This window comes from Coloeus monedula (genome assembly GCF_965178545.1).
Source record: "Coloeus monedula genome assembly, chromosome: 9".
Lineage (NCBI taxonomy): Eukaryota > Metazoa > Chordata > Aves > Passeriformes > Corvidae > Coloeus > Coloeus monedula.
In genome coordinates, this window is record NC_138789.1 from 31,219,962 (window position 1) to 31,245,895 (window position 25,934).

The window sequence follows — 25,934 nt, forward strand, 5'->3', positions numbered from 1 at the left end:
TTAGACAGTAAGCTCACGTTGGATAACTAAGTCTACTGTGTTCTGGAAACTCTTCAGTAGGAGCACAGCCTTCTCGTGTTCCAGGTGTACAAAGCTGTGTCCATTGGCCTGCAGCAGGGAAAACACAGGGAAAGAGGCTTTAGTGGCTTGGTTTTGGGGGGAAAAAGGGGTATTTGGCAATTAGAAGCAAGGCTAAGATAAAGGATGAACATCTGAGGGTTTCCCATGAACACAAAGCACACATTTCTCTTGTCCTCTGTGGGATGGCTCAGGGCTGGGCTGGGCGCTCCAAGGAATGATTTCATTCCCACTGAAATCATACCGTGACTCTGGGAGGGCTCTGGGGTCTGACCAGGACCTGCCTAAAGCCTTAATACAATAAAAGATCTTTATCTTTGCTCTGGGAAAGAGGAATACAAATTCCAGGCAGGGAAAACCCCAAAGATGACTGTGCCAAAAGGAGGCATTCACGGAATCCTAGAATCCTCCACTGCTGGGGGTTGGGAGGGACCTCAAGGATTTGGAAGATCCAGAGGGAGATCATGGGGCAGGCTGTGACACAGGGGACAATCCCTGCCCTGGGGCACTGCCCACGAGTTTGACACCAGCCAGGTGGGCACCTGTGGGCAAAAAGTGCTTTGGGGACCCCTGCTGGAAATCAATATTAAAATCCCCTAAAAGCACAACTGGCGGTTCAGTCCCGCTGCAAACACCACCGCTGTATCTTTAGGATGAGCTCAGATCCCAGGAATCCCAAGGCATCCCTACCTGGAGGATCTTGTCTCCGGGCTGGAGCAGGCTGGAGGCGGGGCCGTCAGGCTGAACCCTAGTAACAAAGATACCCTATAAGTCAGAAGTAACACAGGTTAGGATGCTTTCTCCAAGAACTACATCCCAAAAAACAGGGGGCTCCCTAACTGGGGCCTGAAGATGGGTGAACGCCAAACTGGTTTAATCTGTTTGCAATCAAACACCAGTTTGGGGGTGGAGCAGCTCTCTGGGACCTTCAGCACTCAGGGGTCGTTGTAAACTGAAATCCCACATCACAAAGAAAGTCCAGTGTGAACAGGGCAGGAGCCACAGGTTATCAGCAGGGTGATTAACACGGGGCAAGTGTGAATTATTATTAGAATAATGTGTATCATAATCTGTACTGACATCTTTGCTTTCCCCAGGAAACACAGCTTGAACTTCATGATTTGCCAAACATTCTCCGTATTTATGGAAGTTCTCACTGTTTCTGCTACCCAGATCCAGAATTATCCAAGAACATCAACTCCAGGAATGTGTTCAAGGCCTCCTTTTCCAACAAACTCCAGTCAGTCCCGTGGCACCAAACACAAATCCATGGGTGTAAGATTCCACTTCCCAATCCTACACCCCTGGGAGCTGGGACTCACCACATGTTGGAGTTTTTCCGGGCTTCCTTTTATTGCAAATAGATCTATCTGAAAGGTGCAGTTCCCAGAATGAATCCTGAGTGTCCCTGACCACCACCAGGTGTCAGTTTTAATTCCCAGTTCAGAACACAACTGCTGCTGCGGGGTCTGTGAGGATCCAGGGATTTCCAGGCTGGTTTTATTTGACACAGCAGCTACAAACCCTGGAATTTCAGCCTCCAGGGATGATATCGTGCTTTAGGGTTCCCTCTAATTAGTTTAGTAAAAGTTTAATCAGGGCCTAAGGTGACTCTTAAAAAGTGAGAGAGGCAATTCTCCAGAAAACAGCCCCAAAAATTATCTTATCCTGGGAATATGGGTCAGACACTCATGGGATTAATGCTTGATTCCCTCATCTTCTTCAACTGGGGGAAAAAAAAGCAAACACCACTCTGCTAAAACAAAAAACCCAAACAAAGAAACAACAACAAAAAAATCCAAGCATAGGGAAAAACCTTTCAACTATCCCAACAGAAGGGCACAAACATCCCCCTCACGTTCTCTGCCTCCACTCTGTGAGCTCTCAAACAAGGAGCAGGGAGAGAGGAATTTCCAACTTACCTTATCCGAGGGTTTGAACGGATTCCCTTGTCCACTTATTCCACCACTGATACTAAACCCAAGGCCAGGATTCTTCTCTATCCTCACACAAAACTGGGTTAGAAAAACAGGGATATCAGCACTAAACCCTGCCCAAGCCACGGCACCTCCTTCCCTCACATCCCACTCCCCTGGATGAGCTGAGCCCCTGCACTCCACAAAACGGGAAAAGCCACTGGAATGTTGCTGTCAGCTGGAAGTACTGGCAGGATTTTCCCACGCTGCAGTGGTACCACAACATTCCCTGTGGTCCACGGATTTTTGCATGGATTTTAAGGTTTAATAAAATAAAACTAAAACCCTTTAGACCTGTGAAAGAGAAGTTCATCCTGGCCAAGTTTTTCACTTAAGCACTGGGATAAACCCATCAGTGAGGCTTCATCTGGGGCAGTTTTATTTTCCCAGGAGGGGCCAGACGTGCAGCACCCCTGGGACAAAGCCAAGGGATAAAACACTCCGGGATCTCTGGAGCACTGCACCGAGCACCCACCTCTCCTGCCACAGCAAACAGGGCCTTCTCTCTTAGTCAGGGTGGCTCCAAAGAGCATCGAGGAATTGGATATAAAATAAAAATGAGCTCAGAGGAGCTTCATGGCCGTGGTCTGAGCACGTCCTCCCCCAGCAGGTTCTGAACATCAGGGACGTGGGACAGGAGCTGCTCCCGGGGCTCCACCAACACTTCCCACAGGAGGAAGGGTTAGGGATGGCTCTGCACCTTGTTCTGCTTCTCAGGGCCTCACACAGGCCCTGCAGGGTCATTAAGGACAAATCTAATGGGGACAGGAGCAGGGAATGAGGAAACTCCCCAGTGCCCATGCCAGGCTGGGGCACTGGGGCTGCAGCTGGGCTGTGCTGGGCAGGTCTGAGCAGAGCCCTGCTGGTGCTGAACTGGGCCACTGGGGAAAGGGCAGAAGCTGCAAATTAATTCAGTCTGACCCGGGGGTGCCAGCTCTGCTCAGGGACCTCAATTCCAAACGCTGTCACTGGGTCAGTGTGGGAGAAAATGGGTGTTGGTGGCTGGTGCTGGGGAAGGGATGGACCCAGCCTGCCCCCAGCCCAGCCAGAGCTCCCCCAGTCCGATGCCAGCTCCCCTGGGCTGCCCAGCTCAGCTGCCCCGCTCCTGCCCGAGCTTCCCCTCTCCCGTGGACACCTTGGAAAAGCCGGGAATGTTCATGCCCCCGTGTCTCACCTGCTCCTGGTAGGCGTCCGTGCTGCGCTGGCCCTTGGTCTGGATGAGGCACCGCTGGGGCTGGGGGGCCCGGGAGCTCTGGGAGGATGGGATCTGGATGGGCAGGGGGGGCTGGTACTGCTGGATGGTGACCTTGTTCATGCCGCCCTCGTACTGCTGCTCCCGGCTCCGGTGCTGCAGGCTCTGGGATCCCATCAGGGTCTGGATGTGGCTACCTGCCTGTGGGAACCATCCCGTTAGGAACAACCAACTCCCGCAGCTTCCAGAGCTGGCTGCAATCCTCCCCAGCCCCAGCACAGCCTCTGGAGCTGGGAAAACCAGGATTCTTACATTTCTCATCCCAATTTCTTGCAGCTCAGAGGATAAACAGCTCGGCTGTCAGAGCCAGCTCCGTCCCACACCATCAGCTCACCATCCTCCCCCTCCTGTGCCTGAGAGGCATCTCTGGGAGCAATGGCTTTTGTTTCCCATCTTCCAGGAATTCTCCTGGGGATCTCTGGCTGCACTGCCCTGTGAAGCCAAGGGTTGCTGCTTCTACAGCTGCCTTGGATAAAAGGTTGGAGCAGCAGGGAGATCCTTGGGATCGTTACACACAGCAGGTGCCAGTGTGACATCGTGGCTTCCACCGGGTGTCACTCACTCCTGGGACTTCAGGGATGGGGAGGATGGATCTCCTGACAATGATCCCTGTGATTATCCTGGCTCATCCCTGCAGCTCCTCCTCTGACACAGTTTGTGAGGATTCTCCATTCTCCAGCTTTATGGCCAGAGCAACCCAGCCCAGCCGCTCCTGAGCCCATGAGCCGAGCTGGGCTCGGAGGGGCAGCCAGGAACTCCAGGCACTGGAATTCAACATCCACCACCACAGAACCACCAGGAACGAGACCCTTTTGCAGGGAGTTTATCAGCAAATGGGCTGTGCCTGGGCAGGGCTGGGCAGGAGCCATCCCACCACTCGTGCTTTATATGGACTGAACAACATCATTGGGATGAAAGCTCGGGATGAAACCCTGCCCAGCCCTCCGTGCCCACAGCAGAGCAGAATGCACAAAGGGGCACCACGAAAACAGCGCCCTTAACTCACAGCACCTCTTGCTTTAAGCCTTGAAACACCCCAGGTGTTGCCCAAAGCTGTCCTGCTGCATCCAGGGCGGGCTCAGGCTGAGCCTGGCACCCCTTACCTTCTTGGTGACGGTGTCGGGGGGCACGTCCCGCCGGCCCAGCGGGTACGGGGTCCAGGGGCTGCCCACGGCCACCTCATCCTGCCCGTTGTCCAGGAGGCTGCTCTGCTGCGACGGGGTCTGTTCACAAAGCAGGGCAGCCTTTAGTCACCAGCACAAACCCCTCCACTCTCAGTCACAACAACCCAGCAAGTGCAGTGCACAATGCCCAGTCTGCCCAGTATCCCACCAACACAGCACCACTGTGGAGCTCGAGAGGGTCAGGGCAGAAATAATGAGAATAATGAATGACGAGGGAGAAGAGAAAATCCGTTTAACGGGACTCGTTACTTTCAGAGCAACAGATTTTGGCAGAATTCCAATGTTTGAACAGTCTGCCGTCAATTCTGCAGTTAGAACTTCCCCACTGCTCATTCCAGCAGCAGAAACTTTTGCAGGAGGGATGTGCCACCAAGAAAAATGAGCTGTTTGTGTTTTCTGCAGCAAACATCCCCTGCTGGCAGTGCTGAGCTGGGGCTGGCTCCGTGTGCAGCTCCCAGAACCTCCTGGCCTGTGCCAGGGACGTTTTTTGTACAATATCAACCTGGAATTCAGTGTTTGCCTCAACAGGAATGGTCACAACACACAGGGAAAGCTTCCTAAATGTTCATAATTCCCTTTTCTCTCCTGTTCCATGTTTCCTCCTTGTCACTTTCCCCCTGGTTTTTCCCTCCTGTTTTCAGGACTTTGGAGGGGGTCTGGACTTTTCCTGCCCCATCCTGATTTTCCTTTATCTGTCTCTCTATTTCTCTGTCATCACTGGGGGTTTTCCTAACAGCTTTTGGGTGTCAGGCTTCCCAAAATTCCAGCATTGTCCTGCCACTGAGAGCACATGGTGCAGTGTAGTGCTCATTGAGTTCTGATTAATGGGAATCTGCAAAGGAACAAAAAATATCTGTTCTTCCCCTCTGCCATTCCAGCAATTTCTTCTCCAGCTTAGACTAAAAAAAAAATCAGGATACACTTCTCTAGATGGCTGAAGACTAAATCAAATTTGCTTTGAAATGTGAAAGCTGAAAATTTTTCCATTAAAAACTGTTTTTCAACAGAAGTTTAAAAGTAACTCGAAGGGAATTATGATTTAAATCACATCTCTGAGGTGAAGTGAAAAAAAATCCAACCCTGATTATTTAAAATAGAAGGAAACTTTCATTGTATTTTTTTCATCATTCAAGGAATCTTCCAGAAAAATCATGGAAGTTGTGATTTTCCTTCTATTCAAAACCACTGGAAAAGCATTTCCCCTGTTTAAAGCCCAGGATCTCCTTGCAGAGCTTTCTTTACCCCCATTAAAATGGAAAAAGGAGCCATTCCCTCCAGAGCTGTCCTGGGAATCTGCTCACATCAATTCCTGGAGCTGGGGGCCCTCCCCAGGCTCATTCCAGAGGGAACCCCTGCTCCCATCCTCACTGTTATTCCCAAGGAAGGTGGGAATTCCCATCCTGGGAATGGGTTGCACCAAACCACGAACTTTAAAAACTTTTCACTGGGAGCTGGGTGCCAGAAATGGAAAGGATCCCTCTGGAAAGCGCTGGGCCTGGCCTGCAGAGGGGACTCTGCACTCCAGAGGGAAAAGGGAAAACACAGAGGGAGCTCCCAGCTTCCTCAGTGAACAGGGAAATCCCGGGATTTCATTTGCTGCAGCACAAGGAATTTGTCCCCTTGCAATAGTGGCCATTTCCTGAGCTGGGACAGGCTGCAACCCAGCTCCACTTCCATGAAATCTGGGGAAAAGAGGAAAAGCAGCACTTCCCACATTTTCCACAAGGAGCAGGTTGAGGCCATGAACATTTGCAGTGTAATTCATTGTTGAAGTTGATTTCCTGACAGCCAGACCTCACTCATTACTCTCCTGAATCCAGGCCACGGAAGGAGGGAGGGGAAGAGGCAAAGACTGAACTGCTGTGGCCTGGATTCTTTAGGAAATGCAAGTTCTGTGGAAGGTGTGAAGCAATAAAATTCAGCAATACTACACATACACAGTATTTTTCCAACAATAATTTCCCCCTGCAGTGATCTTTCCCAACAATAATTCTCCCAAACAGTACAGCAAGAGAACAACCCCTCAATGCAGTTCAGCATCACAGTTTCTATGGATATGGAGCAATGGAATGCTGGTGGAATAGAAAAGCAGAATAATCCCCATCAGACCACACCCCAAAATGTATCATGGAGCAGATTCCTGAATTTCCTCAGACATCCATCATTAACATCCATATTCACCTACAGCCTAAATGCCTGCCAGTGCCATCGAACACCCCATTCCTAACGTGGGGGGGGAACCAGCAACATTCTTTGGGGTTGATGCCCAATGGATTTTTTCCAAGGACTCTTGACAAGTACCTGAGCAGACAAACAAGTTCTTGGGAAGCAAAGACAACACTGGAATGTCGTCCCTGCACACCCAGCACACACATCCAGGCGGGATCCCCTCGGAGCCTCCCGCCCCACAACAGAGCAGCACAGACCGAGAGCAGGACGGGAGCCTGGGGACAGTGGGGGGACATGGGATGGAGGTGACAGAGTATGGAGGGTCAGGAACAGCGGGAAAGGCCTACACTGCTCCCTGTGTGCTGCCATCCTGTCCTGGATTGCTGGGAATTCCGGCTGGAGCACGCGTGGGACCGGCGAGCGGAGCAGGGCCGAGGCTGGGCTCCGGCCAGCCCGCACAGCCAGCTCCTGCTGCTGCTCAATCATCCTGCTCTCCTCAAATCCTTGGATCTGAGCTCTGAACTGGCCTGGAACCCTCCTTTGGGGATTGCTGGCCAGGCTGCTCCGGCCTGGGCGGGTGCCAGGGGCCAGCCTGGCAGTGCCCAGCACAGCTGATCCCATTGGCACACAAGGATCTGGGCTCTGTTGCCCTTTAATTACTCACAGAGCTGCTGCTGATTTGTCCCCTCAGCTCCTGTGCCAGGGCAGGGAGAGGCTGAGCCATGCCTGTCCCTCTGACATAGAAAATCCTGCAGGAATGGCCCTCTCTGCCTTGCCCTGTGTGCCTCTCCCTTCAAATATTTGTTGGGAATACACAGTTTTGTATGTCTCTACTTGTCAACAATGTATTGATACTAAATATAAGATAAACAGTAAATAAATGAGGAGAATATTATCTTTTTAAGGCGTTACTCAAAGTTTAAAATGGGTTTGGGTGTGGTAACGTGTTCAAAACCCATCAGGTCTCACAGCACACCCACTTAATGCTTAGATATTAAAATCCCTGTCTCCTGGAGCCTGTTTAGTATTTCCACACCCATTTTTCCAGGATCAAACAGTCCCAGAGCAAACCAGGTTCCCCACGGAGCAAATGACGGCCCCAGGGTGCGTGAGGAGAGCAGGAAAGCAGGAATGACAGCCAGGGAGCTCCGGAATCCAAAAAGCAAGGCCACCAAGGGGCACAACTGCACCCCTGCCAGCCTTGCTTTTTGGACTGGGCATTGTAAAAGCACGAGGAGTCGGCAGAAGCTAAACCAGGAGGAAGCAAGGATCATTAATTAACCGGGAATGCCGGGAATGCTGGCTAGCCCATACTTACTTTCGGTAGAGGTAGCTCTTGAAGCATTTGGTTTTCAAATTTAGATTTAGGCTGCAAGTTTAAAGTCATGCTTCGGCCGGCATGCATGGCTGAAACCCCTCCAGAGTGCAGCATGCCAAGGCTAACTGTGTGGTGTTTGTAAGCAGCGCTCTGAGTAGAGGAAACAACCACGGGACACATATGAACACACATGCTCAGAATTAAGTCTCACACATACATGGTTAAGTTCACAGAGTTTTAGTTTAAGCCAACAAACAGTACCGAGTATCAATAGCTCCTCCAGGCATGCACTGGTCACACAAAGCGAGTACATTGCTCCTCGTACAGAGAATGGGCACCAGAGAGGACTTCCACGCTGACAGCACATGAGGGGGTGTTGGGATCTGGAGTTCACGGGGTACAAGTCTTGCTTTTGCAAAAACGGCCAGATTTGGGTTCGGCTGGGCAGCCAGGGGTGGTCCTGGCACGGAGGAGCAGCCCCTGTGGGAGAGGGCTCTGCCCCATCCTGCGCCCTGAACACCCGGCTGCCCTCATGGGATGAGCTGGGGACAGCAGGGACACGGCTCCTGGGCTCCCCCAGCACAGCCTCCAGCTGCAGCCCAGCCCAGCTCCTTGGAGCTCTGCACCCAGCAGGAACTGCCTCGCAGGGATGAGGGACCAGCACCAGTGTCAGCTTTCCGGGGTTAAAGTACCCCTCAGTGCACGTTGTAGACTCAGTGTAAAGATATTCCTTAAACCAGCAACCTCTGGCAAGTGTTTATTTCCACCCCTGCTCGGGGTGCACTGGTTTCCCTGGGTAGGAGGCAGTTTCCAGTGGGTTCACACAGCACAAGGAAAAGAGCTGAAGGAGGAAAATGCTTCAGCCCTGGAGCCCCTTTTTAAAGTTTCCCCATTTGACCCTTAAGGATAATTTAATATCATCACACCCGAGCAACTGGAAGGTAAGGAGAATATTAACACCAAACTCAGGGGGCTCTAGCATAAAGCAGTATATGGACACATCTGGCAATGACTTCTTATGCATTTCACCACAGGAATTTGTCACAACCACTTCAGACCACGGAGTAAATCAGATTCATGGATTAGGTCATTAAATAGGTAATGACTGAATCATGCACTAAAGTACCCTTTGGATAGAAGGCAAATCAGCATAACTTCCTACAGCTACAAGGAGTAATGATCACATTCCCATTAGAACAGTGGCAGTGGATACCCAGGGATATTTCTCAGTTATAGACACCTTTAAACCCCCTGCACTAACAGTGACACCAGAGCTAAAATACATTTTATTACTTATTCTCTTTTTCCTTTATTCCCTTTTACTGCCAAGACGTGCCCAGCACCTCTCCAAGCTCTCGGTCATCACTGACGAGGTGGCTCCAGCAGCGCTTCCATGAGCGGGGAAGAACCTCAGGGCTCATCCTAATTTTGGGCAGAGCTGCAGGAGTCACCACCCCAGTGATGGGCACCACAGAGCATCACTGGGGCAGAGCCTCTGGATTTACCCAGGACCCGGAGTCACCACCCCAGTGACCGCCCCAAGGAATGTCACCAGTGAGGAGCCTCTGGATTTACTGGGATCCCTCACTCCAGCTGAGCACACCCAGCGCCCTCGGCGGGCCATTCCCTCGGACACCACGGCAGGAATTTCATCCCTGGGAATTCTGGTGGTCACCACTGCACGTGCAAATCGTTTGACAGAGCGAAACACACAACTAAAGGCATTAATTGCAGAGAAATGCCAAACATACCCTGTCTAACCTTCTAGCTTCTATATGTCTAAGTAGCTGTTGTCTCCAGTCAGCGGGCATTTTAGCACAGCTCTCATTTCCCTTCCCAGGGGGAGGCCTCGGCTTTATATCACTGCTATCGGAAGGCTTGTCGCCATAGTTACCCAAGTTATAGTCTGACGGAATCTTTTCCAGCAGAGCTGCCATGGTGGGCCTCGCTGAGACCGGCCGCGTTTGGGCCGTGCCGTAGCTCTCTGTGCTGTAGCTTCGTGCGGACAAGGGCCTCCTTTGCGTGAGGTTTTTAACTGGGAAGCTCCCAGTCTGGGCTTTCACTTCCTGGTAGGAAGGGTGCTCGTCTTCGTAGCGCCCGTTGCGCTTGAGGAACTGGGCCTCGGGCACGGCCATGCTGCCCTGGCGCTCCGGGGCGCCGCGGAACGGGGCCCGGCCGTACCTGTCCGCCGGGGGCAGCTCCTGGGGCTCGCCCACCCTGCGGAACACGGACATCTCCGCCGAGCTGACCAGCGAATCCGCCCTGCGCAGGAAGCCGGGCCGCGTGGCCGGGCCAGGGAACGGGGCCGGCGCCGGCTCCTCGCTGACCGAGGGCTGCGAGAAGGAGAACATGGGCTCCACGGGCGCGTAGCCGCGGTAGCCCCGCGGGCTCACCAGCTCCTGGGGCAGGCTCTTGGCCGGCTGGGGCAGGTACTCGGCGTTGAGCTGGAAGGGCGGCAGGAGCCGCTTGTCGGCCGGGAGCTCCACGGCGCCCTGCGGGTTGAAGCTTTGGTCGAACTGATAAACCTTCTTGGTGACCGACGTTTTGTGCTGCGGCTGCACCTTGACGCTGCCATAGGTCAGCAGCTCGTCGTCCAGCATGGGCACGGACTGGCTGCGGGACATGCTCAGCACGCCGTGCTCCGGGCCCAGCAGCTTGTCCACCCTCTCGTGGGGGCCCACGGTATCGTTCCCGGATGCATAGTTTTCCAGGGGGATGTTGTACACCTTGTACGCACCGATGTCGATCTCGTCGATGCTCTGCGACTTCTTAAACTTGTTTGTTTTTAAATCCCTCATCATCGGGGAGAGCCGCTCCGTGCTCTTGCTGATGGAGATGACGTTTTTGGAAGGGTCTGGGCGACAGTGCATATGGGAAAAGACGTTCGTGAGGCTTCTGTTAGTGTTGGAGTCGTGATATTCCCACGGAATTCCTGGAGTGAAAGTGCCCGTCATTTCGGGAGACTCCTTGATGTGATCTTTCCGCTCAGGCAAAGGGCTGGTGTTGGGGGTGCTTTCCAGTTTGGAAGGAAAAGCTGTCCTGTCTTCAAAAGGACTGGGGGTTCTGGTCCAATTTTGCCAAGGATTGGGAGGAGGCACTTCAGAGTCGTGTGTGTTTCTGAGCGCGGGCTGCTCCAGCTCCAGGGGGATCCCCACGATCCTGTCCTGCCGGATCAGCGGCCGGCGCCCGTGCGCGGAGGAGCTCCTGGATTTGGTGCTCAGCAGGGGGTTGGTGCTGGGGTTCTCTGCTGCGCTCTCCTCGGCCACGAATCCCGTGTTGTCGTAGTGGGAGCCGTCGTTCCAGCTGTCGGCAAAGGCGTCGCTCAGCGGGCGCCGCTCCGGGCGCGCCGGAACGTTCCCGGCCGGAGCCGCTTCCCGCTGGCTCAGCAATGGCTTGGTCTCCAGGGGCTGTGGGAACGACTGGGCCAGCCTGCAAAGACAAGAGAAGGGAACAAGATAAAATGTCCTCCATCCCAGCACGTCAGCACTCATCATCCTTGGAAAGCAAGTCAGCCTCCTCCCATCTACGCTCTGGCTTACGGGATCGCACTGGGAGACTTCGGGGATTCTTATCACGGAACATTCCCAGTTGGAATGGCCCCACAAGGATCACTGAGTCCAGGAATCAAACCTGCCCCCTTGGTGTTTTCAGCACCAACTGAGCTACTCTCAAGCTGTTGGAAACTCCGTGGATGTCGTGCCACTGGCACGGGAACGGTGGCAGCAGGTTTTTGCCCTGGAGCACAGACTCTGTCAGGACACACACGGAGAAGCTAAGAAGTCACTCAAAGGCCTGGCTGGCTCCATGCTGTGTTCCCAGAAATCCTGCTGAACAGATTTTCCTGCTGTAAAAATAATGGATGAGTGCGACAGAAGGTTTCCCCCACTTTTTAACCAGAGACACCAGAGGCAGTTTGTGCCTGTTCCCATCCAGCTCTTTAATGGGGCAGGGCTGTGGATGGAACAGTGTGAGGGGATTTATGGCAGGCACAGACAGGACAGGCTGGTCCTGGAATGTTTCCAGTGCAGGTTATGGCTTCCCAAGAACCTTGCTGGAGGTCCAGGGCAGAGGGAGCTGGGACAGCAGCAGTGGGACACCAACTGCACCAGCTGCAGCTCCATCTCCAGGAGCTTTAATGCCTGGAGATGGCACAGAGCTGAACCACCAGCTGTGGGATTACTGCTGTTCATGGAATATGGAGGGCGGCCAGCTCTGCACAGCAAACATGGCATAAAAACGTGGATTTTTTAAGCCAAACGCCCTAATGGGGTCACTCTGAGGGGCCACACAGGACAGAGTGCAAGCAGAAGCTGTGTCAGGAAAGATGTCACACCTGTTCCCCCACAAAGAGTTATTCACTGCTTCTTTAGCCGTGGTCTGCAGGGAGCCCATTTTTACGTGCGCGTTGGAAGACCCTGAGGAAGCCTGGGAAGGGGAATAGTCTGAGTAAGTGCCTGAGGAAACGCTGTTATTCAGACAATGGATCTTATCTGCTTCAGACTCATCTGTCGACTCTGAAACAAAACACAGCAAACGCTTTCAGGGGCTGGAACTCGGCAGTGAAACTCCAGAAAAAACACATTTTAAGTTAAGACTACGGATGACATCGATATGTGCACAAATATCCACGGGCTACAAGCAGAGGTGGAACATCCCCATCACACCCTTTCAGCTCAAAGGCTGTAAATCCATCAGTACCTTTCTTGTCTTTACCCAGCAGGACGAGTTTGGGGGGGTACAGCGGCGTCTCGGGCATGGAAGGACGGAGCTCCCCTATCCTCATCTCGCTGCCAGGATGTCCAAAGGCATCCTGAGGGACACAACAGTGCAGAGTGAACACAGGCAACAGAAACACTTCAAACTGCAGCACACAAACAGTTCAGAGCCTTCTCCTCACGGCCATTAAAATGCCCCAAACGCACCACACTGTGGTGCCAGTTTGTCAGCAGAAAGTTCTAATTAATCCTACACAAATCCTCCTCAAAACGAGGGTGATGTGCTCGTTCTGGAAATGTGGGCAAACCAGATGGAACTTGCAAGATACATCAAGGCCGTGTAAAGATTTTTGATGAAGTCAAGGTCACCGAAATGCTGCCAGTAGAAGGAAATCTACACAAACGGAGAGTAAACAACTGGTGTTTCAGGAGGGAGGACTCCTCGCTCAGTTATTTCTGGTGAGTCCTTCCAGAGATTCAGCTGTCCCTGGAGCCGTGCTTAATTAAAGTGACTCTGTCTCTAAGGAGTTTGTGGCTGAATTAAAATGATTTGGATTTAATAAAGTTCTGCCAGAGAGTTCAGCACATCTGACCTTCACACAGGCCCCGCAACAGGACTGTGCTGAAAATAACCCCGGTTAAACTCGGGGAGGAAAGTGGGACTCTTTCTTAGAAAGAGATATTTTAAATCAGGACATTTAGGCTCCTGGGGTGGTTAGGAGGGAATGAGGACACCAACAGGAGTTTTGGGGCCCTTCTGATCCCTGCAGAAAGCTCAGAGATGAGGAGGATGAGCGTCCTGGGGAGCCAGGGATGGGTGACACTGGAGGATCTCTGTGCCCTGACAGGTTGGAAAGGTTCTCCAGTGAGTTTGGAGAGGGAAGGCAATGGGGAGAGACAGAATAATTAGAGATGCAATTTCAACTGGAGTACCCAAACCAAATCCATGTTGTTAAAATATAAAATGCTACAATGTTTTTAAAATGTTCTTGTTTTTACTCACAAGGAGGAAACTTTCAGAGGTTTGCTTGCCAATCACTACTTTTTGTAGTGACAGAGGTTTGTAGAAGCATTTGCCATGTGATTTATCCCTGGAGAATTTAATGCTGTTTACACCAGAGCTATTTCAATCCCTCTGTATTTGATATTCTACTGGAGGCAGGACCTTCCCAGAAGAGGCGTCCTCAGTTGAATCAACCCCCTCAGGGCTCATATTTAAGGCAGCACAGTTCCATGGTGATTCCCACACGGAGTGATCCAGTCAAGCCTTCCCTTCCCCATGCAGAGGATTCCCCTGGTGCTCCACAAGTGCCCAGTGACTCCCCCACAGCCAAACCCCAGTGCAGCACAGCCCTTCCCAGTGCAGTGGGGCAAACTGGTGGAACCCCATTGCTGGGGCAGTCAGAGTGCAGAGCAGTGCAGAGGGTGAAGTTCTCAGCCCAGGTCTGGCTGTACCTCTGAGCTTTGGGCTTTGTCCTCCCTGCCCGGGGCTTCCAGAGGTGATTTCGGGGTGTTCTCAGGGTCAGGCAGGGGGCTCTTGGGGGATTCTTTGGTTTCTTTCTCCTGAACCTGGAATCCCAATATTGTGCCGTGAACCTTCCAGGAGTTTTAAGCTTAAACTGCCCCCCTTGCTGTAAGAGAGGAAGACCCAGCAGCTCCGTTTTTGACAAGATGGTGAACACAGGGCTCTCTTTCAGGTGCATGAAGTTCCCTATTTTATAGTATTTTCCTTTTCCTTTTATCCCCCAGCCCAGCTATTCCAACAAGAACCAATGCACTTTTGAAAGAACCACTCTGGCATTTGTGAATCTGCCGTGAATATGTGAAATACACAGTAAAAAACCCCAAATCATACTCCATTTAATTCCACTCTCTTTAAGAGGACCTTTTTCTTACAAAGCCAAGAACAAAAAGGTCACTAATAGAAAGAAAATTGCAAGGAGGAAGGGAAGAGAGGAATGCAATTGTGTTGAGTCAGGATTTATTCCTCAGGATTAACTGGGGAAGGATACGGGAAGAGGGCAGAGCACTGTGGTGAGGAGAAAACACCTGGTACAAACCACTGAAACAAATGGGAAGAGAAATATCCCCAGATATTCAGGCTGAGAACACAAGAACATTAAGTTATAATCTGGAGGGACAGAATTTTTGGAATGACCAGATTCCTGGAATCTGCTTGGAGCAGCCCAGGGCTCAGGGAAGGGATGAGGCAGAGGAAATGTGGGATATTCTCAATCCAAACACATCCAGAACACGAACTATAAAGATGTGACTTGCTGGTTTTGATTGATATTCCTCATTGTTTCTCATGGAAAGGCAGCACAAGCCCCCAGATAATCCCAGACTCCTCTTTGGCCAAAACTCACATCTTTCAAAAAGAATCAGAATGATGAAGAGGTTTGTTTTAATTGAGGATTAATCAAGACATTGTTTGCTTGCTGTGAAGGAAGGTGAAGGATGGTACAGAGGATTTGAAATCATTCAGTTCCTCATTCCAGATTGCTCCTTTTCATTATTTAGAAACAGTTTCTGAAGAGACACGTGCAAATTAATTGCAGGGAAAGCCAGAAGAGATCAGAAAGCAGCTGATCTGAGGATGAGAAGTGAGCAGTGCACCTGAAATTCAATTACCTGGGATCAGAAACTGCCTTCAGCCTTTAGCTACATCACAACACACCTGCAGTTTCAGAGCGTGCTTTAACTCGAGGCTTGAGTTTGTCTGCTAATTATCTGCAAAGCAAATGGAGCTTAATTATGTTTTATTTACTGGGTTACAACTGAAATCAGGACAATATTGTTCACAAAACCATTCACACTTTGCCTACACTTCGCATGTGTTTTATCCTCGTGCAGGAAGCCAAGGAGAGGGAAATGTATCTGCACCAGCCTGATTAGAGCCAAACCCCCTCCCAGTGTCTGGGAAGGACAAGAACATCCCTTTTCTTTTCCTTGGCTGGTGGAGCAGTTGTGGTACCAGTCCTGACTCCGTCCCAGGGAAATGAAAACCTGAAAAAGTTCCCCCATCTCCACCTGCACAGCACAGAAGGTGAAATCTCACCTTCACTGGCACGTGGGAACAGGGGGGCTCACGGCTCCTGCTCTGGGAGGGAGCTGCAATCCCACTATTTCATGGCACTTCAGCAATCACCCTGCTCTGGCTGCAGCAGTTCAGCTCCTCCTGCAGAGAGGTTTTTGAGAGGTTCCTGTGTCTCCACACAAAGCCAGGGATGTCTCCACAGCAGCATTCCAGACTTGCTGGTGCTCATGGTGTTGCTGCCATTTCCTCCTTCCTTCCACTCCCTGAGGGAGCATTCCCTGGCTCTGCCGGCTCCCAGGACACTGCTGGGGCCCGGCTCACTGGCATGGTCCTATTTCATTGAAAAACTCAACATCATTTTAACAAACATTAACAAACCACTGACTTTTGGAGGCCACATCGCCAGCCACAGCCATGGGAGCAACACCTAAAACCTCTGCCAGGCCACACAGATCAAATTCCAGATGGAAGCACGCAGGGATAATTAAAACCCACAGAAAGCTGTTGAGAATATTCAAGTTCAAATGATAGATAATACAAAAGAAATTCTGTGTGTTCAGCAACAAGAGCAGGATGTCAAGACTCGTGGCCCCAGTCACCAGCTGGTTCAAGGACCAGGTTTACACAGTGAGAATTTAATGAGTCAAGAGGAATAATGGTGGGATTGAAGATTTCAGATTTAGATGAAAACACGAGTGATTTAACTGAACTATTTTAGCTGAAATTAAATATTTAGCTTCAATATTTTAGTCCTAATCGAAATCGTGCCTAGAGTTGAAGTGTTCTGAAGCCAGCTTGAAGAGACAACTTTGGGGGGTTATTTTTTTAAGGAATGAAAATGTTTAACCGCAAATAAAACACAGCACTGAGAGAGCAGCTAGAGCTGAATGTGTAATATTTGTGCCAAAGACAAGGAAAACCGAGGGAGAACAATTCCTGCACACAGGACTGGCCACAGACAGGGGCATTTCAAGGACAACGAGTTTGTCACAATGTTCAGACAAACAGAGGAGTGAAAAAGAAGGAGAAACTTTTCCCTCATTTATTTTTTTTCAGCATTAAAGCTTTGCAAAGATTTTCAGGAATGCTGGCATTCCTGCAGACCTCTCCAGGCTTTTAAACTCCCATGGGAAGGGGTTTCCCTTGTTTCTGAATGGTGCCTGCTCGCAGGTTTGATGGGGCAGATGAGACCAAGCTCCAGCAGGACTGCAGGATTTAGGAATTTACCTTTTGGTGATTAATCCCGGGGTGGAATTCGTCCCTGTGCTTGGCAAACACTCCAGGAAGAGCTGGATCCTGCAGCTCCCTGGGAGTCACCATCCAGGGCTGCTCCCTGCAAGGGAAGGAGCTCTCCAGCTGCCTTCATTAACTCTGGGTAGGGTTAATTGGATTCCTGCTCCTAACAGGAATCCCAGGAGCAGAGCACAGCAAGGCCAGACAGAACCAAGTGGTCTTTAACAGATGAAACAGGGTGGGATGGGATGGAAATGGTGCCTGGGCCCATCCTCCTGCCACATGCCAGTCCCACTCCATGAAATTCAACAGGGTGCTGGGAGAAATCCACAGCAGAATTCCCATCAAGGCAGATTTCAACCCAAAACTTCAGCAGCATTGGGGAAATCAGCAACTCACTCTAGAACCGGCTGAAACTCAGCAGCTCACTCTAAAACTTTACAGGGGAAACAAGAATCTCAGGTCTGAGGTTCCCAGCAGATCAGAACATCATTTGGTGGTTCAAAACCCTTACAAAAGGGTCTGGAATTCTGGAGAGGAACAAGGATCCTTTACAGTACCTCCACTGAGATCTCCTTGGGGGTCAGGGGCCACTTGTGCTCGTACTTGTCCTTGCCAGTGGGGTCAGTGTTGGCAGCTGGGGCCGAGTTCTCGGGCCGCACTCCCAGGCTGGGTTTGCTCACCAGGTTTTGCACAGATTTGACCATATTCTTTAAATCCTCGGGGTATGGAGTGGGGTAACGCTTGAGATTTATCTCCACCTGAACAGTCATAAAAGGATGAATTAAAATCAGGACTTAAAGCAGAAATACAAACTGAAAACAGAGTGCAAAGTAAAGCCTGGCCACGGTACTGGGGCTGAGGGCGCCTTCCTCACGGTTTGGTTGATCTGTTTGGGGAGTTTGAGGAGTTCAGGACTGAAATTTGCTCGTTGACTCTTTGTCAGCCTCGAGTGGAATCCCAGTGACATAAAATAAGGGATGGGAGTGGTTCCCTACAAGCCCATCTCTCACCCTGGGAGGGTGCTGTTAACTCTGCGCTTTGCTGGCGCATCCCATCACACTTCCCTGAACAATCCTGCTGGCAATGCAGAATTAATTTAGCCACGCTCCGTGTACTCAATTAATGTGAATTATGGATGGCAGCTGAGAGCAGGATCCGATCCTCTGGGAGCCATTTGCTCCTGGAGATGGATAATGTTCACACACAGCCGGGTGTCTCTGACTCTGCTCTGGCACAGGAAACCAGACCCGAAGCACTCCAGAGAGTCCCCAAGGCCTGACTGAGCTTTAACTGACTGACAGACCCACAGATTTCCTCGAAAAGCCCGCAGCTGAAGTTCCCAAGTTTCCCAGAGGGTGTCAGGATAACGAGGCTGGGAAACGAAGGGATCTGGAATCATTTACCACACAGCAGCTTTACCTCACGGTGCAGGTGAGCCGACAAAGGAGCTGATTTTAACAGCTCCCTGCCAGAGCTGCTCGATTTGAATTCCCAGCGAGGAGCAAAAAAGCAATTTTGGATTCAGCTGAAAACGGTCTGTCCATAGGAGTATTTCAGAGGCAAAAGCATGATTGATTTGGTAAATAAAACTGCATCAAGTGCTGGCATCCAGATCTGATCCAGGAGAGAATAAACGTCACGGAGCAGAACAGAGAATGTTCAAATCTCTGAGTGGGATGTCACTTCTCATAAAGAATTCCACCAGAAAAAGACAAATTAAGTCTGGAAAGCAGCACCCAGGCTCTGCTTCAATTATGGTTGAATGAAACCGTGTTTAGGGGTGGCCTAATGAGGCACTTGGTGTCTCCCAGAACTCAGGCCATGGTTTAAGGGCAAGGGCTGAGGCAGGCAGGGCTGAGAGCCAAGGCACAGAGCAAATCCTCGGGAACTCCAGCCAGAGAGAAGGAACTGGAGGGCTGGGATGAGACAGACAATCCCAGGCAGGGATTTCAGCAGGAGTTCTGCATCCCTGGGAATGTTAATATTGAACAGCCAAACTCCTGGCAGCTGCACTGGGATGCAGATCTTCCCCACACTTACCATCCCAGAGGAGATCTGTATTCCCTGTCAATCCCATGCCAGTGCTGCAGCAAAAGCAGCCTGGCCCCGAAGAGAGAATTTTCAAAGTTCAAAATCCTAGATGGAAAAAAGTTCTTGAACAGTCCCAGTGACCAAATCTGTTTTAACATCTGTCTGGCTGAAAGTTCCGTTTGATGGGAGGTAAAAGGTGCAGACTGCTTCTGCTGGTATAAAATGCTGCAGTGTTGGTGGTTACTGCCCGCTGAGAATTTCAATTTATTTCAATTTAGCCCTTAAAGGTCTGGCAAAACTGCTAAAAATGTTCATGCTGAGGCCTTCAGCCATGTCACCCCCAGGTAAAATTCTGGCAGCAAGTGGTGGAACAACAGAAAACTTTCCTAGGTGCTGTTTTCCATGCATGACCCATAAGCCTGCAATTCATCCAGGGTAAAATTCCACCTTAATCTATTTATTGTGAGGTGAAGGCTGCTTTTGGCTTCATTTTCTGTTTCACCATAGCAGCAGAGCCCATTAGCTCTGGGTACAGGAGCTGGAGAAAAACTTCCAACTGGGAAAAATATTGGAAAGAAAAACCAAGGATTTCCACCAAGTTTTCAGTGGAATGTTAAATTGCTATTGACAAGAGAACTGTTAGTTTTAGAAGTAAAATCTGATTTAAATCTCCTCAGATGACCTTATCTCTGACCCTACATTTTACCTTGGCTGTTCTAGCACAGTTAGAAATTTGCAGGGTTGAAGTGTGGGATAATTCCTTTACATTATTCAAGGAATAGACATTTTCGTGCCAGGTAAAGGCTGACAGGTTTGCAAACACCCTTCTGACAATGCAGCTGACTGAGGGATTGATGGAGAACTCTGGAATGACATTAACTGCACAAAACTAGGGGAGGAAATTCGTGTTTACACTTCATTTTTTACAAGTGATGCCCTTTCCCCTGCACATTCCATGAGGCTGCAAAGCCCTCGTTGACTTCTACTTTATGGGATCCCCTATGGGATTCAAATACTCCTAAAAAACCCGTGGTTTGACAGGAATTCTGTCTCCCAACAGGGAGTTAATTCCCCTTGGGACACAGCAGGAATGTGACATTAAAAGACAAACCCAGTTCAATTCAAGACCTGCATATTGAACCCTGTCCATAATATGTGAATCCCAGAATAAATTCAGCAGAACTTACCTTAACTTTCCCTGGATTTTCCTCCTCTTCCTTCTTGTCTTCGAATTCAAAAGCCACAGTCATTCGCTGCTGCCTCTGCTCCTCCCACAGAGTGGGGTTGAAACTGTCACTGTCTGACTGGAAATCTGCAGGGAATTGGAAAGGGAGATGGGAATGATCCCAACAGACTTCTCCTGGCTGGTCACTTGGGCAGTGGATTGAAAATGTGAGGAGGACAATGGGAACTGAGAAACCAGTCCAGAGTTATGAAGAAATCTGGGATCAGAGTGGTGGGAAGCACCACCAGGGTTTGGGGCAGCCCTGGAGCAGAGGGGGAGTGTGAAAATTGGGATTTAATGGAGCTGTGGGAGGAGCAAAGCTTCAATCCAGCAAGGTTTGGGAGCCCTGAGCCCCCAGAGCACGGGGCTGGACGTTCCCAGCTCCCAACAATTCCCGGTGTGTGCACACCCAGAGCCAGGTTCAGACTGCTCCTGCAGAGCCTCTCTGGAGAGAAAAGGGGTTCAGAAAATGGCAGTCTGAAAATGTAAGCCAGAAAATGCCAATCTGAGAAGGTCAATCAGAAAACACCAATCTGACAGCCCGGGAATGACAGGATTCCTCCGTGGGGGCCAAACCAGGGATGTCTTGTGGGCCTGGCCCATCCATGGAGCCACGGCCGAACCTTCCTCTCCCTCCCTCTGGAATTCCTCCCCCTCTCCAAACACAGAGCTGCTGGAATTTTACCCTCATCGCTGCGGGGCTGCTGGGGGAACATGTAGTTGGTGAGCACTCGCTGCTTGGTCTCGGGATGCGCCTCCGTCTGCAGCGGGATCAGAGCCTTGGACTGCAGGGAATGGGAAAACACATCCATAAACTCGGGGAACTGGACAGGATCCAGCTTCCCGTGCCCAGGGAATGCGAGGCTGGCTGCAGCTCTGCAGGAAAACCAACTCCCCACGGGCTGCAAGGAGCGTGGAGCCTCCTCTCCTGCTCCTCACTCCTGCAGTGCCTGTCATTCCCAGCACAGGGAACATCAGGAATGCCACCTCGCTGCTCCAAGGGAGAAGGATCAGGGAACAAACCTGTCACCGCACAGTTCAACACCTCTTGGGGTGTATTTTATGCCAGGCTTAGCAAAGAGTGAATTATTGATGGGGAGTAAATTCCTGGGGGTTGTCAGTTCACCCGGGAGCAAGACACTGTGGAACTTCCACGGGGCATTCCCTGCGAGCTCCTGCTGTGTTTGACTTCAGCTGGGGATGTTTTATCACTGCTTTGCTCTAAGCTTGCTCCAGGAGTCACTGTCACAGTGCACAGAATGGAAATCAGTCCCTGCTCTGCCACAGCAAAGTCAAAATGCTGGAAAATGTTGTCTATTTAAAGGGCTGGGGGTGTTCTGTGCCTGGGCTGCACAGCCAGGCAATGTGAATTTTTTAATGGAAATCATGGGGGGAAAAAAACCCCCAAGAATCCTCATTTAACACATTAAAATTTAATCCTAATTTTCTATTACCCCCCCCCCCTTTCAGCTTTCACATTTTTGGCTCCTCTCTAAAACTAAATGTACATTTCAGACTTATTTTAGGGCTCAGCTGCTGCTGGAACTGTTGCATTTCTCAGGGTTCCTGTTGCATAATTTGGTTTAAAATAGAATCCCAAAGAATATCTGCTGTAAACCAAAGCCTGGAACAAAGCCAGGCCCCCTCAGGTTGCAAAGGCTCAGAAATGAGTTTTCTCCCAGAGTCCTTGTGCATCTTTGACTTGTTTGAACCCTCCCTGACTGCTGTGGAGTCCAAAATATGCAGGGATGGGAGAATGGATGGGAAAAGGGAAGAGGAAGGCAAGGATAAGGCAGCAGATGGAGCAAAGGGTTGGAACAGGGTAATAACAAGTTTGGGAACAAACATCTTGAGTTTCTACTTCCAAAATACTCCTGTGCTACTTTTGCCCTTTATTTACTACTTTGGTAAGGAGGCAGAAGCTGATCCTGCTAAAATAAATCCTGCAAAGGTGATTTTTCCCTGTTGAAAAATGATACCCAGCAGGATTTATGGCTGGATATGGAAATCCACAGCTGGGCTGGGAGCAAACCCTTCCAAAACTCCTCTGAATCTTGTATTGAGTGTCAGGGTTCATGGACAGGGGCTACAGCCCCTTCCTAAGGAAAATGGGAATATGGAAAGGTATTACCTGGTTGTCAGAAAGCCACAAGGCTGCCAGTTCCTTGAGTTTGGTAAAAGTGAAGGGCAAATTCTTCAGTCTGTAAGGGAGAATATTGGGACAAGGTGAATCCCTCATTTCCAAAACCATTTATTTGCAGATTGGTGTGCAGCCTGTTCATCTTGACCACACTGGAGTGGCTGACATTTCACTGCTTTTTAAAAATCAGTTTTACTAAAGTGCAATATTTTATCAACATTCCACTTATTATTATTATTATCATTGTTATCATTGTTATCATTGTTATCATTGTTATCATTGTTATCATTGTTATTATTATACTACAATATTTTATTAATATTCCACATTAAGAGTTCTCCTTGGAAAGTAGAACTGCTGACATCATATCCTTTGCTACCAAGGAGAGACTGATATTTTCCTTTGGCTATAATGGAATAAAATTGAACTTATGAGACAGAGAAAAGAAAAAATCTTGGTCCTGGGGAGATTTAGAGGAACCTCAATGTTGCTCACAGAGCTCCCTTTGTGGGACACTGGAAGTTTGGAACAGAAACACTCCGAGATGATGGAAAATTCATTTTTGTCGGAATGTCAGACCAAAGATTAAAATAATATAAATATTCATGGTGAACCTAAATGGCAAAATTAAATGGAGCAGGGAAAAAATTAGCATTTTAATGAGACATTTAAACACCATTTCCTAAAAGGGATCTGAGAGTGGGAATGGGGATGGATGGTGAGATATTTGTGGAATCTTCATTGATGTTTTTCCTGTAACTCTTTCTGAGCAGGGTGTTTTTACAGAGTCGTGGAACCCAGGAGGGTTTGGGTTGGGAGAGACCTTAAATCCCATCCCATTCCAGTGTTCCATGGGCAGGGACACCTCCCACTACCCCAAGGCAACCTGTGTTGTCCCAAAACGCCTTGTTCTTCCCAGGGCTGGGATTCTCCTGCATCAACAGCTCGCCCTGAGGGCCTTGCTCTGCTGGAAGGGGATGTGGGGCTGTTCCAGGGAACTGGAAACAGGGCTGGGACTGGGAATGGGACAGGGAGCAGCACATCCCCAGAGCCTGCACCCCCACCACGGGTAAGTGCCAAACTTTAAAGCTTAATCATCAAAATGTTCCCTTTGCTGTAAACCCTGACTGATTTTCCAGGAAAACCACAATCCACAGGAAGAGTGTGGAGAAGCAAAACTGCCCGGGTTGTTTTTCCAGTGTTGGATTTCCACATGGAAAATGTTTCCTTGAGAGAAACAAAACAAAACAAAACAAAACAAAACAAAACAAAACAAAAAAAACCAAAAAAACAAAAAAACAAAAAAAAAAAAAAAAAAAAAAAAAAGGAGACATTTCCCCTGAAGCTGCTCAGGTGAATAAACCCAAACTCAACCCAAAGCAGCCCAGTTTTGGGATGACATTCCAAGGACTTCACAGTCATGGAGAAGTTACTGCCAGTGGCTGGAATGAGGGGTTTAGAGAAATTCCTGCCATCTTTAATCCCAGATCCTGTCTTTCACATCATTTGTGATGTTCTTAAGGGCTAAACACTTCCAGAGTAAGATATTACTGTGTAAAAAGAAGAATATTACCCATGGAACTACAGAAAAGCCAGGAAAATGGCACTGATACTGTTTATGATATCTGAAAAATACCAAATGTGGGAATGCGAGGGGTCTTTGTAGTCTTTGCTTTTACTGGGAGCCTCCTGACACACTGAATTTAAACTATTTTTTCTTGATAATAATAGTTTTTCTCACATTTCTGTAAAATAACCCACTGGGATTTTCACAGGTACCAAATTCTGGGGTTGCTGTGCCCTAAGATTCAGGCTCAGGGTGTGGGAAGAGTTTCCCCTGATGATTAACTGGAGCACAAAGAGCTTCCCAAACACCTGGGGAATATCCCTGGATCCATCAATCCGCACTTTGGTGCCATTCAGAGAGAATTTTCAAACAAAGACCCAAGCAGGACAAATCCAGTGCTGGAAGTGAACCAGACAAAGCCCCGAGAGTTGTCCTTTGTGCCAGTTCTCCAAGGGGAAATCCACACAAAGGGGAGTGTGAGGGTTTGGAAGATCAGGATCCGTGGGAAGCAGCCCCACACCGTGCTCCAAACCACGGTGGGGATCCAGGAGCAGTTCCCTGCTTGGGAAGGGGCCGTGGGGTGCAGTGAAATCCTAATTCCTGAGCAGGAGAAGGGAGGGACACAGGGAGCAGAATGTGTGGGGATGGGTGGGGAGGTCTGAGGAACTTTTTGGGATTCTGTGGGAGTGACAAGTTGTGACCCTGGATGCACAGACAGGAAGGGGGTTCTCTCTCAGCCCTTTTAGGAACAGGAAAGGGGTTTCTCTCAGCCCCTTTAGGAAGAGAAAGAGGGATTCTCTCAGCCCTTTTAGGAACAGAAAGGGGGATTCTCTCTCAGCCCTTCTGGGAACAGGAAAGGGGTTACTCTCAGCCCTTTTAGGAACAGAAAGAGGGATTCTCTCTGCCCTTTTAGGAACAGGAAGGGGAGTTTCTCTCAGCCCCTTTAGGAACAGAAAGAGGGATTCTCTCAGCCCTTTCAGGAACAGAAAGAGGGATTCTCTCAGCCCTTTCAGGAACAGGAAGGGTGGGTTCTCTCTCAGCCCTTTAAGAACAGGAAGGGGGAATTCACTCAGCCCTTTAAGAACAGAAAGAGGGGTTTTCTCTCAGCCCTTTAAGAACACGAAGGGGGAATTCACTCAGCCCTTTAAGAACAATCTGGAACTAAAAGAAAGGTCACTTACCAGTAACCGAGGCTCTGAGGGAGATGTAGCCCAAATGAACTTTCTAACAATTCTACCTCTCAATCACAGGGCTCAGACCTGGAAGGACTCTGAGGAGAGAGGAGAAGCAGATGGGAGACAAGGTGTTTGTGGCTACCCATGGACAGGGACACCGGTTACTGGTAAGGAATTTGGGATTTCCAGACTCCCATGAGCGCCTGAGGCCACCCCTGGGAGAAATTCGGGATGAGCTGGAGCTCCCAGAGCTTCCACAGAGCTGCACCTGCACAAACACCTCAGCACAGCCACCTTGTGGCACTCCAGAGCCAACGGGGGCAGGATGGATCCCATGGGAGCCAGAGCTCCCGGACTGACCGGAGCCGGGCAGCTCCAGCCCCAGGGAGACCCCACCTCATCCACGATCCAGGATCCAGGATCCAACCCCTGCTGGCTCTGCTGGGCAGAGCCAAGAGAATCCTGCATTCCCTCTGGAAAGGTTTGGAGCTGGGAAGATAAAGGGAGAGAGGACTCCCAGCTGTGGAGATGAGAAGGTTGGATACAGTTTTAGGGGCATGGCACAGGGAAGGAACGCTGGAGTTGCCCTGGGTTGAGTGGAATTCCAACATGGATGTTTGAAGGAAGTCCTGAAATTCAAAGGGCTTCTGGCCAGGTAAGATCAGCAAGTCCCAACGTGCAGGGACGAGGAGAAGACATGGAACAGAGTGAAGGTCTGGAGTGGCTGAGCCCAGAGATCCAAAACACACCAGAGAGGGGCTCAAACACTGATTCCCCTGAGCAAAATTCCTTCTCCCAAGGGCTGGGAGGGGCACCCAGGGAAAGAGCTCC

General features: G+C 50.0%; 1 protein-coding gene across 1 annotated transcript in view; it reads right to left on the reverse strand.

Moving 5' to 3' along the window:
- Window positions 1-25,934, reverse strand: part of LRRC7 (leucine rich repeat containing 7) — a gene marked incomplete at its 3' end in the record, with an annotated part of 58,335 nt that continues 32,401 nt past the window's right edge. Inside the window, 15 exon segments of the mRNA XM_082287315.1 lie at window positions 1-108; window positions 769-843; window positions 2,001-2,093; window positions 3,229-3,447; window positions 4,410-4,529; window positions 7,978-8,127; window positions 9,729-11,406; window positions 12,311-12,491; window positions 12,676-12,787; window positions 14,042-14,141; window positions 14,143-14,261; window positions 17,523-17,723; window positions 20,184-20,308; window positions 20,907-21,006; window positions 22,353-22,422. Of these exon segments, the coding sequence (XP_082143441.1) occupies window positions 1-108; window positions 769-843; window positions 2,001-2,093; window positions 3,229-3,447; window positions 4,410-4,529; window positions 7,978-8,127; window positions 9,729-11,406; window positions 12,311-12,491; window positions 12,676-12,787; window positions 14,042-14,141; window positions 14,143-14,261; window positions 17,523-17,723; window positions 20,184-20,308; window positions 20,907-21,006; window positions 22,353-22,422 (3,451 nt within the window).